The sequence below is a fragment of the Nestor notabilis genome, unplaced genomic scaffold, assembly GCF_000696875.1.
Source record: "Nestor notabilis isolate BGI_N333 unplaced genomic scaffold, ASM69687v1 scaffold8913, whole genome shotgun sequence".
Lineage (NCBI taxonomy): Eukaryota > Metazoa > Chordata > Aves > Psittaciformes > Psittacidae > Nestor > Nestor notabilis.
In genome coordinates, this window is record NW_009922357.1 from 1 (window position 1) to 17,618 (window position 17,618).

General features: G+C 39.8%; 1 protein-coding gene across 1 annotated transcript in view; it reads right to left on the reverse strand.

Moving 5' to 3' along the window:
• Window positions 1–645: 645 nt before the first annotated feature.
• Window positions 646–17,618, reverse strand: part of PIEZO2 (piezo-type mechanosensitive ion channel component 2) — a gene marked incomplete at both ends in the record, with an annotated part of 181,966 nt that continues 164,993 nt past the window's right edge. The window contains 13 exons of the mRNA XM_010011576.1: window positions 646–725; window positions 2,746–2,862; window positions 4,648–4,820; window positions 5,951–6,043; window positions 6,469–6,657; window positions 9,133–9,280; window positions 10,614–10,772; window positions 12,837–13,051; window positions 13,167–13,314; window positions 13,772–13,904; window positions 14,638–14,890; window positions 15,313–15,495; window positions 16,019–16,277. Coding sequence (XP_010009878.1) covers window positions 646–725; window positions 2,746–2,862; window positions 4,648–4,820; window positions 5,951–6,043; window positions 6,469–6,657; window positions 9,133–9,280; window positions 10,614–10,772; window positions 12,837–13,051; window positions 13,167–13,314; window positions 13,772–13,904; window positions 14,638–14,890; window positions 15,313–15,495; window positions 16,019–16,277 — 2,150 coding nt within the window. The remainder of the gene's footprint in view (window positions 726–2,745; window positions 2,863–4,647; window positions 4,821–5,950; window positions 6,044–6,468; window positions 6,658–9,132; window positions 9,281–10,613; window positions 10,773–12,836; window positions 13,052–13,166; window positions 13,315–13,771; window positions 13,905–14,637; window positions 14,891–15,312; window positions 15,496–16,018; window positions 16,278–17,618) is intronic.

Genomic DNA, 17,618 nt, shown 5'->3' on the forward strand with positions numbered 1-17,618 from the left:
TATATATATATATACAATATATATATACTACATAATAATGTACTACATAGTACTACTGCATCTGAGCACCAAATTTAACCTCTGTTTAGCAAAGCATTCTTAGAGAAAGACTTGTTCCTACTCTTCCAAGCCAATGGGTTTTTCACATGCATGAACTCTGTAGTAGGACTCTGAAACACAATGATTTATCTAAACTGGATTCTTTGCAGCCAATAAGGAAAGAATAGCTAACAAAAAAAAAAAAAAATCATTTAGTGGCATTATTTAAGCTGAGGAGCTATATTGCAGACATGCAGTATTTTTGACTGTGGTCAGGTAGCAGAGAGATGCAGCGAAGCGAAACTTGTCATCACTTACTCAGAAAACAAAAGAAAGCAGTTCCTGAAAGCAGACTTGAAGGAAACGAGCTGGACTTTATTTTAAGACTTCTTACTGTTGACTTCAAAGCTAAAATACATCCAGATGCATTTTCTGCCTTACACTGTATTACCTCATCTCTCCCCATGCTTGCTGGCACCAGGTAGAAACTATTAAAAGTGCATTTCAGACTGAGGTGCCCCGTAACATCCCAGTGAATGTGCAAGTGTGAGTGCTGTGTTGCACTTCCTTCAACCATAGGCTGTTTTCCATGGTCTGGACACATACCTGTCAATAGCTGCTTTATAGGTTTTGCCAGAGAATCACTAGGAGCCTTGATGTAGTACGGGTACACTGTCTCTAATGTTCTAGAAAAAATGAGAAAGCAAATATTTCATATTTTTATAACTCTAAAATAATTTAGAAATACCTAACAGGGCTATACACAGTTCCCAGTAATTCTTGGCTTAAGCTATGATTTTATAGTGTTCAGATGTCACATCTGAAAGTTAGCTGGATTTATTAACTATGTTCTGTCAGTACTTCAGCAGGGAGCTCCATCCATAATGTCGCTATTCACATGCCATGAATCCCACACACCTGGGGCATGTGTGTTTGCAAGGAATGTAGACTTTACATTTTCTTCCCTTTTTTAACAAAGCTGCTTTTATAGTCAGCTATATAAGCAGTGCAAAGAAAGGCAACACATCACCAGTAGTAAACAAGCTGGCAAAATATGTAGCTAGAGAAATATGTAGTGAGACCAGTTATTACTTCAGAATTGCAAGATGTTTTGATAATAACACCTGAAAAGAGTGAGATTTTTTTGTCAGAATCTTTCACTGGGAAATATTCTCAGTTTGTAGGAGGGTTTCAAACTTCAAAAGAAAGATATTTGTTAAGGTTCTTCCACTGGACTAAAAATTAAATCATACTAAGTGGGAATTAATTACCAGCATCCAGAGAGAGAAACATTTCATTAAAAGCAGAGCTACTGTCCTAACTTTTTCCTCAAACGACTGAAAAACTCTAGGGAAGGGGAGCTCTCAGGGAAGTCCTGTGACAATTTGCTAAATTGCATACACCAGGATGAGGAAGAACAGAGGTCAACAATTTTAAATCCCTCCTGATCCCTCCAGCAGGCCCAAAAGATAGGTAAGAGCTCCACAGCCAATTTGTCCCAGCAGAGATGGTGGCAGAAAGCTCCCTGCTGAAGGTGTGAAATGGCTACTAGCTACCACAAGCATTTGACCTTTATGATAAAGTAAAAAATGCTTAAATCAACAATACTATTGATTGGAACACAGGCAAATGCAGGTACATCTTCTATGTAACTACTTGCCTTTTGCAAAGAGAATTATCAATTAATTACCTCTTCCCACAAAAGAGCAAAATCCAACCTACCTGGCACTACATCACCTTAGGAAATATTCTCGTATCCTCACACAGCAGAAAAGTAAGAGAGGCATAAAATCTTTTTTTAAATGCAATGATCAGGTGTGCAACAGCAGTCTGTTTGGATGTACAAGTCTGTGTGGGTGCAGAAAATAGCTGTGCACCAACAAGACAAATCTCATTTCCGCCTACTAACAGATATGCACGTCTGAGGGTTTCACTATCCCAGTTGGCCTCAGCATTAACTTTTCAACTCTTGTGGCCACAAATCAGATCAGATAGCCTTCAGGGATGACGCTGGCTTAGCAGTATTTAGAGACTACTGCTGTAAAGTAATCCCTAGTGAGCAGGCGGAAAAGGAAGAGCCAAACTCCTTTCAAATTTGAAGGGAGGCACCACTGCTGTTAATGCTATAAGGCTACATCCATAGAATAATGTTTGCTATTCATATGAAGAGCATTCTCTTTCTGCCTTGTGAATTTCCATTACAGGAAAAGATCTGATGTCAGAAACGACTGCAGATGTTACCCTTTGACTGCAGTGATTTAACACTTCCTTGCCAATATAATACTATTAAAGAATAACAATGAGAAATACAGTCTGGATGGTTATTCAGAACAAAAATATCAATACAACATTCTCAGATCAAGTCGAACTAAAGTAACTCAAAGGAGAGTTTAGCTGTGAATATACTGCACTGAACTTGTGCTTATGCAGTAAAGAAATGTAACTAATAGCTTCACCATGCTTGTTGGTGGTATTCCAATGTTCATGGTCTTCTCAGCCTGTATTTATCATAGGAAACAAGCTTTTACCTTTAATGTTACTATTATGTGACTTCAGTGTTGTTGGCGTCTGTGAACAAGGCTCCAAAGTTATTAGAGGGTGATAGATGGGCAGACAAATGATATAGTTGTACAAGCCTGACCTCCTTGGGAAATTAGGTTTAATAAGGGAAGGCTTGCATATGAATAGCCAAAGAAAATAACTTACACCTTTTCCAGCTGCTGTCCAGACATCATTGTAGCAATATCTCTTCTGGTGTTCTCTGGTAGGACAAAGGTAAGTTTATCTGATGCTATTTCAGCTTTGGCACCAAGGGTGAGATTTCTGTTGTAAGTAAAAAGGAAGACACATTGTTAACCTACAATGAGAACATAACCAAACACTTGCTGGCTGAATGCTAGAGCTAGTTGTCCAGCCAGTCTAACAGCATTGACCTTGGCTATTCCAGTCTTTGCTAAAGAGATCATCATGCTACCTGTACCTGAGAAGGTGTGTTTTCCCACAGAGGATACATAGCAGCCTTAAAGGTGTATTTTTCTAACTGAAAATGTTTTCTATGCTTTTGGTTGTATTACAAGAAAATGATGACAGATCAATATAATTTTGTTCAACATGTCCGTGGAAACACAATGGGAAAGGGAGCATGCCTGCTCTGGCTTTAGGCAACAGGACTGCATATTACCACACTCTGTGCCAGGATAGCTAAGGATGCTGCAGTAAGCTACAGCTTCCCACAACCCCACCTCAGCCTTGTGCCATACCCTGCTGTTGGGATGCAGCAGTTGGGTGAGGGATGAAGCTCTGGCTGCAGAGAAATGTCCCTGGCAGACGACGTGTGAAGGTGCTGTGTGAGGGACATGAAAGGCTCATCTTAGATCTGCTTTTAGTCTCCTGGCCTAGATGAAAGACAGCAGTTTCTCTTTACGGAGAAAAAGTGGAAGGTCACTGTGGTAAGTCTTTACCACTTTCAGTCATTTATGGTCACAATATAATCCACAGGATATAATTTGAGGGTGAAAAAGGTCTCTTTCAACTAGAGTATGAATGTAGTTATGCAAGCATATGGGCAAACTGAGTAGCAGTATTAAAAATTAATATAAGGTTCAGAAATGATGGAGTGATGTAATACACTAGCTAATATTGTAGGCTTCCAGGAAAAGATGGGGGGTCAAATAAAGTTGAATTAAGGGTACAGATTCATTACAAGCCTATTTTTGACTGTAGAAGGACTGACACAGCATGTTCAGAGTTCCCACGGAGATTCAGCTGACCTGCTTCTTGTGCGCAGACTTTTGCTAAGGATTGTTGGAACTACCCAGCATCTACTTCCAACAGAACAGGTAGATACCGTGGCTACAAATGTATTTATTTAATTTTCATAGAGTGATGACTTAACTCCAGTTTAATCCAGGATCCCATCTGGCAGGCAGGAGCCACAAACCACCTTGGTGACCAGGTGTGCTCTAGCCCGCAAGCAGCTACCTTATATTCTAAGCTGTCTCTTGCAAAAACTTAATTGTAACGTAATAGGAGTTCACCAAGGCCAAAGGAACCACAAATAAATAGGCTAAGGTCTCAACAAAATGGATCTCTGCCATTGTTATGCTATTTGCATATATGTGTATTTTTAAGAAATAGTTTGTGTCAGTTCCAGACTCCCTTAATAAGAGGACCAAGCACTTTCGTTTGTATTTCCTTATAGTTTTTCTGCCTTAACTAAGTCTAAGTATCCAGTTCCCATAAATGCTAGCAAGGCTGCTGTTTGGGGCAGTTTATTTAACATCTCCATCTGAAACTGGCTAGAATTTTCTTACTTTTCCCTCCTTCCCCTCAAGTCCCATTGAAAACTCCACCCTGCCTTTTTAAGTAATGTACTTGGAAGTGGCTTTGCTTCTCTTTTTATTTTTTGAGAACTGCAGGCAACAATTTATTCCTGGGGAACAAAGGTCACTTCTCTGTGCCTCTCTCCCTCTCACTTTCAGGGTTTTTTTGCTCTGCAATACAATAGAATTTACTGAAAAGCTAAGTAAAAACTGCAGCGTGGAACTGTTCTTCTGAGCGAATGTTTGGCAAGTAATCCATCAACCTCATAACAGCCATGTTAATTACCTTTGAATGCTCCATGAAAGAACTACAGTGAACTCAGCTGAAAAATCCAGCAGTCCCTGTATCATTTTCTCTCTACTGGGAGGGCTGATGGTCCATAAAGAGTTTGAATTTCCCTCTAAATCTGCAAGAGTTATATCTTCTTTTCCATAGCCCTCTAGAAACTGCAAAGCAGCCTATAGGTGCAGAAGAGGAAAAGAAAATTTAAGTGCAGTGATATTCACAAGACACAGACCCACATTTCCCAGTCAGGCAGAATTGTAGCTGTTTGATTAATTGTAAGTGCAGTGGTTTGCACTGATTATTTTCCTCAGGTACCACCTGGGGCTTTAGATGGGAAGGGGAATAAAAAAAGTATAGCCAAGCTAAGAAGGTGAAATAAAAATGGTCCTGCTCTTTGAAGAACGATGGCCATGCAGTCCAAATGGAGTCTGAAAGTTCATCATGTAACCTAAGTAGAGTCTAATTAAACTTAAGTTAAAATTTTACTGTCTGTTGTTAAGCATCTTTCTGCATAGAAAGATAGCTGCAAAGGATAAGACAACGTGAAACTAGTAACTTCAGAAGCAGATCAAGATTATACTATTGCTGCTATAATACATGGGCTATTTGCTAGGATCTAATATAAAAAAATGTTAATTCTTGAATGGGCTAGAAGCAAGTGCTTCTTTTAAAGTTATATCTGACCATATCCCAGTTACTTTATTAATGCAATGGCTTTTACTAATTACTAGTCCTTTTCCTGTAGAAACTTGTGATAACTTTGAGCATGTTGCACCATGAAATAGTGAGACTATGTTTAAATATTTCTGTTTTGAAATTCTCATGTCAAAACTTTTTTAGGTGATAGACAGTTTCTTTTGACTTCACCACATCTCCTCACTAGGAGGTGAAAGCTGTGTGTGCTATAGGAAGGAGCATGGGGCTTAAAAGACCCAACACTCTTGTGTTGTCCCCACAGCATGTTTGTTTTGGCAACACACCAACAGCATCATGTCTCTTGAAGGTTTGTGTCATTCAGAGGGAAGGTTTTTATTCAGTCGACAGAACAACTAGTGTCTTCCATGACTTTTTGCAAAGATGTCCCAGTGGTAACTTGTCTCACCATAATCCAGCCCTGTCCTGACAAATGATCTGTCTGAACCTTTACTCATGCAAACCCTCCTTATGGAAACATCTTCCAGATGATGGCATCACTGCTGACCACTTAAAACTACATAAACAAAACTCACAAAAGGCCTCCATTTCCTCCAATTGGAAACATGCATGGATTTTTAAGTAATGAGGTATTGTACATTTCACTTACAGTGTTACCCCTATAGCTTCCCAGAAACGCATTGAAACCAGTCTGATTCAAATCCTTGAGCTGACTCTGTTGAGCACTCATTGTAAAAATAGGCTGGGAAACAAAAGAACATAGACTTGTCACATTTACTTCACATTAGCTGCTACATACACAGTACAGCATCCTGTGCATCACAGTCCAAGACTATTATGGCACTCAATTCAACAGGAGAAGGTTATGATCTTATTCCACTGAGAAGCAAACTACCTCCAATTATCTTACATTTACCATGTGGACCTGTAGGCAGCTATATGAGTGTACCTTATATAGGATAATTTATACAGATTCCCCTGCCAGTAGGTTCTAGTTTTAGCTTGCAGATGAAGATAATATTTTACATCAGTGATAAACTAACAGGTTTTAAACCCAAAAGGGATCATTTGTTGGAACTTGAGTTCAATTCACTGAAGAGAATAAGAAATAGCACAAGGAAATACAGAGCAAAAGCAGAGTTGCTCTTAGTCTTTCTTCTTTTTTACCTGATAACCTCCTAGAGTTATTGTGATTGATACATCTAGAGGCTTGTTGGTGATGCCTGCAACAGATTTGATTAAAGACATGAAGAGCAGTGGGAACCAGACAATACAAATCAGCAAGACGATAATCATGCCACCCATTCCATACTTCACAACTTTCTTTTTCTTCTGGCCTCTTGGTTGGGGATATCTCTGCAAAAGCAAACAGCAACATGGTAATGTCTCTTCTATCAGAGGTACACTTGGTATGATTTGATGGGTAAATATACAATGATCTTAAGGCTTCCAACCTTCTGTGGTAATTTGCTACCCATTGTCTGGCCAGTTATTTTGAGATTTCTAGCCAAACCTGCACAGACTCTGAATTTCTGGTGACAACAGAGAAAACTGCCAAATGAACCCACGTCAAATGTGTGTCTGGTGTGAAAAATACTGTAAATATTTGTGGTTTTGGTTCTTCACAGCTCTAAAGAAGGGAAAAATTGAGTAGGGTAATTGGAATATTTTGTCTGAATGAGCTCAAGCCTGTACTCACAGGAACCAAACAAAAAATAACAGCAGCAACAGTGACACAACAATTGATTCAAAAAACTGATTAGGAATTTGGAATGATCCAATTTCTTTATTTGTTCTTCCAAGAAGTTTTATCTCAAAGGTCCTTAAGGCAGAATTCTTCTCATAGAGCTCAAAAAGCTGCAAACTGTATTTCAGGGAGAAAAAACCCAATAGTTTGCCAGCAACTGACATGCACAATCAGTAGGATTGTCTGATACTGCACTACCTCCATATCCACTTGACACCTCACAGACAGTATTTCTCAGAGTTGTTCACAGGCTTGATACAATCTGTTTCTAGTGAATCCCACACCAACTGCAATTAAATGTTTAAAGTTTTGTTGCTCTTCCTAAAGTCTTCACACTGCTGATGTAACATCCTTCCCTTTCTTAGCTTCTGAGACCAAAAATGACATCGCTTTTATCCTTCTTTTTTCAAAGCAGATCACATGGAATGTGTGTTCTGCCTTGCCCATAATTCCCTCCCTCTGTTACTGGCCTCATGATAGCATACTTTAAGAGCTTCACTATCCACAAAGTCCTGCTTTACCATCACTGTGATTTATTTTAGTGCATTCTATTATAAGATTTAACTCTACATAGTGTTTTAGGATCCTGTCTTTCACACACTGCATACTGCATGTGCAAAATAAATATGCATTGTATTGCACTGCACCTCAAACACATGCCAGGAATCTGGCTTACAGGAAATTGTTCTTGCTTTACAACATGAATCCATAACCCCCTAGGAGAATATTAAATTTGTAATACAATGCTGTATTTAAACCAAATTTGTTACTTTTCAAAAGCAGTGCATCAAGTCATTTGTCTTGCACTATCAAGTACCGCTTTCATTAAAATATATCAAGATCAACAGGGGTATATTATTTGTCTGTAGAAGATTAGTTCAGGCACCTTTAATGATGTTACAGAACAGCTCAGAGGGCCTCTAGCAGTAAACGTACTTAGGCATACCACTCAATGTGAGAAAGAGACAGAGAATCAAAGTACCTGGAACAACACTCATAAAGTCAGGGGTAGTTATTTTGCTACATGGCATTAGCACACACAGGCTAGGTTAGACGTGGAAATCTTTCCATGTCAGATCTATGCTACATATAATGCAGAATGATCCTTTTGTAGTGTAAAAAAATGCAGTGAGATGGACAAAGTAGAACTGGATTATTATTTCTCTGACTTCTGCAGCTTCTGATGACATTCCACTCATGACAAAAATGGAATTCATACAGAAAAAGCCTATATACAAGATTTGTGTGCATAGCAACTCTGAGTTAATCTAAGTGACATACTTGGAAAATAATTGCCATTAAGAGACAGGATTATAACAAAAGCAGAAATACGTCAGTAACACTTAAAAACTCTGCTGTTTCATTGCAGACGTACAATTTCTGACTGGTTGGGTCACTCTTAAAAGAATGCCTAATTTCTTTTTCGAATTGGCAAAATAAGCAAGCATATGGTTGCAATCTTTATAGTGGTTATAAGGAATCCAGAATTTGCAAGTTTAATTTGAACTGAAGCTTAAATGATTTAGAGAGACTGAAATTTCAGTCAGACAAATAGTGGGGTTATCTGGCCTGCAGTTCAGTTCTGGGCTTTCCCGAGATAAAGGAGCCAGCTGAATTCCCTCTGCGATTACATGAACCAGGTGTCCCTGGGACCTACACTGTGGAGGCACAAACTCTTTAGTCTCCTGACCTTTCTCTTCATCTACAGTTTCCCTGCTACTGCAGGTTACTCATTTAGTTGTTATGGACAAAGTGAGCCTGCCTGAACATCAGGACTTTGAACCCTGGCCTTGAAAGTGAGACATGCAATTAAGCTAGAAGGCGTGTGCTTGTGGAGTTCATGTTAATGGTGGAAAAATCAGCTATGCACAAAAGAGAAGCCATTTGAAATTTCGCTTGTGGTGACTGCCAGCTAACATACAGTACCCAATAGCCTGAATATTTCTGAATATAAACACCAGGTGTGTCTTCTAACAAACTGTCTTTGTGGTGGATTTCCCAGTTATTTAGGGACTCATGATTATTTCTCTTCATTTCTGCACGGGGGAGAGAAGGCCTGTATCACTCATATGGGGCTTCCTTACTTTTTCTGACTCTCGCCAGCACTTCAGGATGAATATATGAGCATAGATGTCTTCAACACAGATCCAGCTGGAAAGACTGAGAGTGGTATCTGTCCAAACCCAGTCCATTACTGCTCTCAGCTCAGTCAAAAATGGAACCAGGCGGAACCTAAAGAATGAGCAAATAACTTGTCAGAAATGGGGGGATCACATTAAACAAGCACAGTGTGTACATGACAAGGGAAAGAATTAAGCCAATGTTAAAGGACATTTGAATGGGAGATTTTGCAAACACAAATACAATGATATCCTGAGACTGCACAGCTAGTACTGGGGGTGCTGTTTTGCCATAGCTCATGTTCCTCTAGATTTCTTTGTCAGACCATAAACACGCTCTTGCATCATTACGCTCAGTGATTGTGATTGAGCCACTGATGGAATAGCACAAGAGAGACTTTCTTGTATCCCCAAACTCCTCTGTACCAGGCAGTGGAGTAGAGGAACATACTTTCCACAGGATGGTGGGAATTTGTTTTATACTTCCTTACACCATGTGGTGCATGGCTTTCCTGCAGTAGGTGGGCAGTCATCAGCTGCATGTGGAATTGGGCTTTATGACTCCAGAATAAGCAGCAGCATAAGGCGGGCTAACAGGAAACCAAACATGCATATAATAGCTGTTCAAAGTGCATCATTCCCTTCACCAGTCCCACACTTTTCTCCTTGGCCAGGTCACAAAGACTATTTCATATGAAGAAAGCTTTCCTCTGTAACTTTCCCTACTGGAATGCAACAGGCCCATACTGCAAATACTGGGGAAAGGCTGAAATTATTCCAACTTCTCTGTGAAATATGTATATGCTTTTAACCGGCTTAATGACAACACCACAGCATAAGTGGAGGGTGTGATATGCCTCCTTAAAACCACCTTTCACTCTGAGGTGATGCTGTGCCTGTTACTTGCACTAACACTCCTAACTCCTGGAGTTTCAAATGTGCAGTACTTCTCAAAAGATAGATACACAAAGGAAACATTTTTTGATGTATGTCTCCTATTTCTCATGTGTATTGTATTTCACTTTATCCCTCTTACCTGCTGAGGTACAGCCTATAGACCTGCTCCAAAGATCTCTTTGAGATTTGATGCTACTTTTTAGGACTGCAAAGCAAATAACATTACCTGTTTTCAAGAACAGTATGTATCCCCATCTCTGTTCACAGAGACATTTCTTACAAGTGTTAAAAATGTCTCTTCCATAGGGGCCTGAAAGGCTAACCGGTATGTCAGGCTTCCTGATTCAGAGTGGGAGACTGATTTTTCTGAAATAGGTTTTTTTGAGCGTGTGGACTACAGGGCACACAGGGCATATACAGAGTGTGCTGTGCAAAATTTACTATCTCATTTCCAGCAGCCTGTGAAGAGAAGCCATGAATAACCACAGCATCTCATGATAACAGACCCTTACTTCACAAAAGAAAGAGGGGAGTAGGTTTAGACTTACCCTTGAAATAAGAACAGGTTTACATAGTTATAACTTTTTGTGAGGAAGTTGCCAAGAACACGAGTTGGATATCCGCAGCGTATCTGATATGCTGATAAGCCAAAATAAACACATTTCACAAAATACCAGAGCTGGGCAACTGTGTTTTGGCTAAATTTCCTGTAATGGAAAAGACAGATAAAGGAAAATGATGAGCTTTGTATCTCTGTATGACCAAATTAGCTTGAAATGTTTTGTGCTCCTGGCAGTTTTCTTTTCCTGGGATCCTGTGAAAAGCCCTTTGTTTCTGACCCTACAGGGCAGGGTTAAAACAGTATTTCAAAGACACTGGATGAGAAAGTCTATAAACAGCATCTGTTGTCACCTCAGGGTCACAGGGGAGGGACTGGGAATAGGCTTCCTGAACACTGCAGGCTCTGGGGCAGTGCTCTCTCCCTCTGGATGCTAGAGGTGCCTTGCTGCCCAACACAGGCCAGTCTGCCCTCAGCCCCCATAACAGTGCATCTCACTGTGAGCCCTGGGCAGACACTGCTTCTCTTGGCTTTTCAGAGGGCTGGACTGAATCTAGGCAGCTTTAATAGCTACTTGTGTTCTCAGCGGCACCTCCAAGGTCATGAACTCATACAGGAATTTAAGTTGCTGTGACCTCTGAGGATCATCTTTTTCACCCTCTTCTGCTTGAATCAGGTCTAATGGCACCAAATTGTTAGGGATCTGTCCAGTTGAGTTTTGAGTATCTCTGAAGATGGAGATCCTACACTCTGTCTGGGCAACCTGCTCCAGTGTTTGACTGTCGTCATTGTGAAAATATTTCTCATAATATCTAACTGGAATTTCCCTTTTTCTTCCCAGCTTGTGGCCGCTTGTCCTATCTGAAAAGAGCTTAGCTCCTTCTCAGTGCCCTCTTAATAGGTAGCTGAAGACAGCTCTTCACTTTCTTTTTTCCAGACTTAACTAACGCTGTTCCCTCAGCCTCTCCTAACATGTCATGTGCTCCATTGCTCTGACTAGCTTGGTGAATATGTGCCACTTCTGAATGCAGTTCAATAGCATGGTGGAACTGCAGGAGATGCCTCACAGTGGATTTGTGAGCCAGCCATTATCCAATATTTTCAATTAGATCCTGCAGAACTATTTTCATTAGTCAATTTGCTAGGGCTTCTAAGAATCAGCCTGATTTAGAGGAATACTTGAGATTAAATATTTGATATAAATTGCATAAAAGCACAGAAAAAGTAAAAGTAATTTTATTGCCTTTCAAGTGACCAAATCAAGCCAGAATTTTCCCATCAATTGTCAATGCACAGTAGATAGGGGATCCACTTGAAAAATGCATTTTTTGTTTTCAAGTTGGGGTGAAATTACTACTGCACTGTGGAAAAATATAACATTTGTTTTGAAGAGAAATGAAACTTTTCAGTCTTTCTTTACACCACACACCTATTTGTGTTTTTTTCCCCCGTAAAATAACTTGACTGTTAATGAAGTGTAATGAGCCCAGGTGACACACTCATTTCACTGGAGTGGTGTAAATACTTCAAGGCAATTTAAAGTTCTAAATAAGAGGGGAGTTAGCACTAGAGAGTGCTTAACACCTCTGCAGCACAGACTGAGGTGATAACTGCCTTGAGCCATGCAATGAAAAATGTTACATTTGAGGGTGAACCTGATCAGGTCTGTGATACAAGATTTCATGCAGCAGGTGACCACCTCCACATCACCTCCAGAGCCACGTGGCAGGAGCAGTGGAGGAGAACTTTTGCTCTTCAGAAGAGACATGGGTTTTAGACATTCCTCAGTGTAAGGAGATTTAAATCCACAGTTCACACATTCCAGGAAAGTGGTAAATTATAAATTACCCTGAGAGAGACGTTTTCTACTCACTCTTCCAAGCCAGTCTTGGGAGTAGGGAACAGAATCAGAAGCCAATATTGTCTCAGCTGAGGACACTAATCACTCAGTTACAGGCAAGTTCTCTTTCACCTGCTTGCATTTTGGCCTAAGTTTAGAATATTTCTGTATATACTTATATAATTAATTCTTCCTTAAACTTATATTGGCCACTGTTATTGTGGCTGTGGAAAGGCACTCCAACATTTTGCTTAGGAATGAGTCCAAGCAGAATCCTGTTTGTGATTGCAAAGCTTAGCTATAACCATCCCAGATTTAAATAAAAACAACTTGGTAGAGCATCAGTATTCAACTTGTGTTGTCTGATTATACCTTTCTGTCACTCCAGGCAAGATAAAGAACATCCAGAAATGTATTCCAAAAACAAGGATGACCTGGAAGATGACCTTTCCCATGACAGTCTTTTTGAGGTACAGTGCTCGATCTACCACCATGGTACCAAACTGAATAAGCACCATCACCAAAAATGCCTCTGGGACCTGGTCCTCTGATAATGAAGAGGTTATATCTGCTGCTGCAGAGTGTTTCTGAAAAAGAAAATATAACAGACTGGTCGAGGAAGGAGGACACTCACATGATACTTAGCATCTACAACATGTAAGTCCTACTGGGGATTTACAGATAGATGCGTCTGTGACATACCCCAAAAGCCCAAAATCCAAACACAATGATGATGAAGTCCACTGTATCTGCGAGGAACATCAGCACATACACATCAGTCACTGCACTGTAGTCTGGATGAATAAGATTGTAGAAAAACTGTCTGATGGGCACATACACCTGGAGAGTCCTAAAAACATAGACCAAAAAGGGATTTAACAACACTGTAACTTGCACTGAAGAAAAGAATGGCTGGGTGTGATATGATTAATGTTTCTAAAGATATCTAATACCTACCCTGATTGCTTTCACAGGGCTTCATAGACACCAGTCCCTTGTTCTGATTGCTTCTAAACCACTGTATTAACATTTGTCCAGCAGAAATACACATAGCCCACCACGATCACACAGGATATTTAGCTTTTTTTATCAGGCAGATGCTATTTGAACAACTGCTGATTTGTCTGATGTTCAGCTGGTAGGACTTAAAGTAAAAGTATCTGCATACAGTGAACTGTATATGCACCCATTCAATCCCTTGAATTAACGGAAGTAGTATAGTAACCTGCTGTCTTTAGAATTCTGTTTTACTCCTTTACTGTTTGGAACCTCTCCCCCAGACCCACACAACTCCTCGAATTGCTCACTTTTTAATAGTAAAGGCCTTGGCTTTGATCATTTGTTCTCGCAACTTTTCCATAAGAAGCTCTTTTCTAGATTTTTGCTTGATGCTTAACACACTGCTTCCTTTCTGGCTGCTGTTCCGTGTACTGGTACTTCCTGAAAAAAAAGGGAGGAAAAGAGAAGCCAATTCAAAATCGAAGTTTAAATACAAAAACTAGAAAGTAATAAAGCTTGAGACTTCCATCCCATACATGAGTCTCATATTTGAAAGAAGCTTTGAAATGAATTCTTATGCTTTTTTTCCAATATGGTAAAATCTTGAAAGCCTCCAGGAAAGGTTTAATCACTGGCAGATCAAAACTTGATCAATAACTATAAAAAGAGAAGACTAGTGACAAAGGCAAGTATTGAGTGATCTGAGTCTGTCATTTCAATTAGTAATATATACATTCAGGTGAGAGTAAGCCCATCCATCTTGCAAGATGGGACAGGTAATCTGTTTCAGTATTCCTAATCAAAGCTTTTTCTTACTTCAAGTATGATCAAATGTAGATATGAAAATACATATGCTTTGAATTCCCTCTATCTGGAGATTACGCTGAACCAGAAATTCTGGATCTGGGCCACACTGAGCATTCCTTTCCCAGCTTTTGGATAATGTAATTTTCAAAACATAGTGAATCACTAAGTATGGCTCTCCATTTGAACTTTAAGAAGGCTTGGAATGTGTTCAAACATGAGGATACTCTGGTTCATATCCTATATTCTCACTGAGGAGCAGCAACATTCAATAGCCCCTGGGATCCCCAAAGCAACTGGCACAAGGCAGGACAATCCTATGGGAAATGAATGCTTGCTCTTCAAATCCTAGAAATGCCATGACATTTACCTCTTTTAGATCTGTGTGAGGAGAAGCTGGACCTGTGCGAAAGCTGTGATATACTGCTAGAGCTCTTCCTCCTGATGGCGGTCTGCTGCTCAGGGAAGTGGACATGGATGGACTCCACTGATGCCGCAAGATTGACAGATTTCAAAGAGGCAGAAGAATCTCTCCTGCCTCCTGTCAGGGAAAGCTCATCATCAGTATCCTCTTTATTACTGGAGTTGTCCCCTTTCTCGTCTTCATCCCATAATCCATGGCACTAGTGGAAAAAGAAGAGAGCATTTCAACCTTGTATTTCTGTCACAGTATTTATCACAGGCATTGCTAATCTCAGTCATGTGTTCACAAGGATGAAGACAAATTCATTGTGTTGGTATATCATAGAATCACTTAGGTTGGAAAAGACCTTTAAGATCAACAAGTCCAACTGTAAACATAACATTGCCAAGCTGACCACTAAACCATGTCCCTAAGTGCCATATTCACACCTCTATTAAATATCTCCAGGGATGGTGACTCAACCACTTGCATGGGTAGTTTTTTCCAATGATTGATCACCCTTTCAGTAAAGGAATTTTTCCTACTAACCAGATGAGTGACTTTCCTATATCACATGAGTGACTAAAAAAATTGAAACTAAAAATTAAATATAAAATAAGAAACTACCAGAACTCAGATTACCTTTAAAATGGATCTGTGGAAGAATAAAGCAAGGAGCTGAACAAGATCATAGTGCACATAACCCTCTTTCTTCTCAATGCCAATAATATTGGGTGGATGGTAAGGTTTATCTTTTGTGTAATCCACATATTTATTCCAAGGAAAGAAGCCAAACTGGAAGAAGTACTTGATGACAATGGCCACCTGTTCAGAAACACAACACACTTGGGGTGTTTTATAAGCATGGCAAGTATAATAGCCTTGTAACATTAAAAAGGGAGAAATATGACTACTTTGTCAGTTTTATGAGAAGATAAACTAGGATATTCATTGCTACAGAGAAGTAACAGTTCACATTTTGTCAGTAATAAAGTCAATCAACATTAGCAACAGATGATGCTTAGTGGTACCTGAGATGCCACAAGCACTGTATACTGTCTCTTCATTACCAATTATATAGTAGGCGTTTGCAAATGGTCTGTTCTTGTGATAACTGCTTTACATGCCAGGAAGGATATTCCTCATTGCAATGAATAAAACACAAACAAGACCTTTTTATGCCACAGAAATTGTCAGGACTTTAGCAAATATTTCTATTAACATGAAGGGGCAAAGGCCCCTGATTCTAGAGAATCAGGGAGAATTTCAAAACCAGAAATAAGACCATAGAAAGCTCACAACTTGTCTTTTCTGTGCTAGACATGGGGTTGCAAAACCAGCAGCATACCTCTGTGTAGACAATGGCTGTCATCCAGAAACGTTTGCTTGGCCGAGGAACAGACAACATGGCCCAAAGGAATATAAGGATGGGAAGCACCAGGGTTATCATGGAGGCAGAGATCATGTGGTTAAGGATGATCACAAAATAACACACCATTTCTGAGCGGGCCACCAGTGTATTGTACAGGGCATAAATGAGAAGTAAGACTCGAGGCTGACCAACATAAAACTTCTCTGACTCCTCCAGCTCATCATCATGAAACATTCTATGAAGAACAGAGTACAGTAAATTAAATTAAAACTAATTTCACAAGAGCTGCTTTTTAAATTGCTACTATTTTTCCTTTTGAAAAGAAGTATAAAATTCTGCTGCTGAGTTCAATGAGGAAAAAAAAAAAGATTTGATATTATAATCAAATAGCCTGATTCAAAGCTCAGAAAACAAGAATTTCAGGCAAAATAACTGTTCTGCTATTTTTTACTTTACCCAGAGAGTAAAGATCTGACCCAAGACCTTCTACAGGCACCACTTTCCTACAGCTGCCCAACCAGCATATCTCATGTAAATCACATCATGCTGGTGTGGCCCTGTCTGGATACGTATCTGATTTATCACCATAGATAGGAATTTGCAGAAAATCCAGAGATCCATCAGGAGTTGTATGTTATGAATATTTCTGTGACAGAAGATTAGAACATAATAAATGCCCTTGAGCATTAGATGTGTCTCATCTTCTCCCCTTTACCTAACTGATATAAATATAAAAGGCAGCAAGAAATGATTAAATGACTTTCAGATACATTCGCAATTAATTCTCTTTGCTTAATCATAAGGAGTGAGAAGGGACCTCACCGAAAAGCAAAAATGACTATGGAAAAACAGGGTAAAAGACACTGCATCTACAAAGTCAGATCTACCCAGCCTCTCTCTCCAGATGCAGTCCAGACGCAGTCAATTTCTGAAAGGTATTTCTATGGCTTCAGAATCTGTCCTGCATTCAGGGAAGCTCTCCCCTAGCTGAGTCAGACCAGAAAAAGAAGGAAGAGCAGCGGCACCATCCCCACCTCAGTGCTGGCTGTGCTATTGAGCACAGTGTCTGAGGAATAAAGAGGGGAGCATCCTATCCCTTATGAAAGTACTTAGCAAGGTGGTGTCTCTACACAGCCTTCTACATAGCCCTCAGCTCCTACTGACTTAAACAAAAACTCTGCTAAAGGTCAGAGTTCCCCTTACAGTAATCCAAAATAATTAAAGGAGAACCATTTTCCCAGACAGCCCTGGAGGAAACTTATTTGAAATCACAGCTGCCTTGAGTAGAGGAGCCTTGTCCACAAGGAACATTTAGAAAAGCCCTTGACCCCATGACAACTGAGCTCAGAAATCCAATGCTAATTGGAACAATGAGGTGTGGCATCTGGGGAGAAAGAAGAGAGTCTTTCCAACATGGATTTGAATAATTTTAGAAATCTGTAATTAGAACAACTGCACACACAGGAAATGAGCTTCTTCCCTTAAATCAAACTCAGTGCAAGGTCTGTGTCAGAAACTGGAGGCTAGTTGGAGACAAAAAAAAAAAACCAACCCAAATTAATGACAAAACTTCACA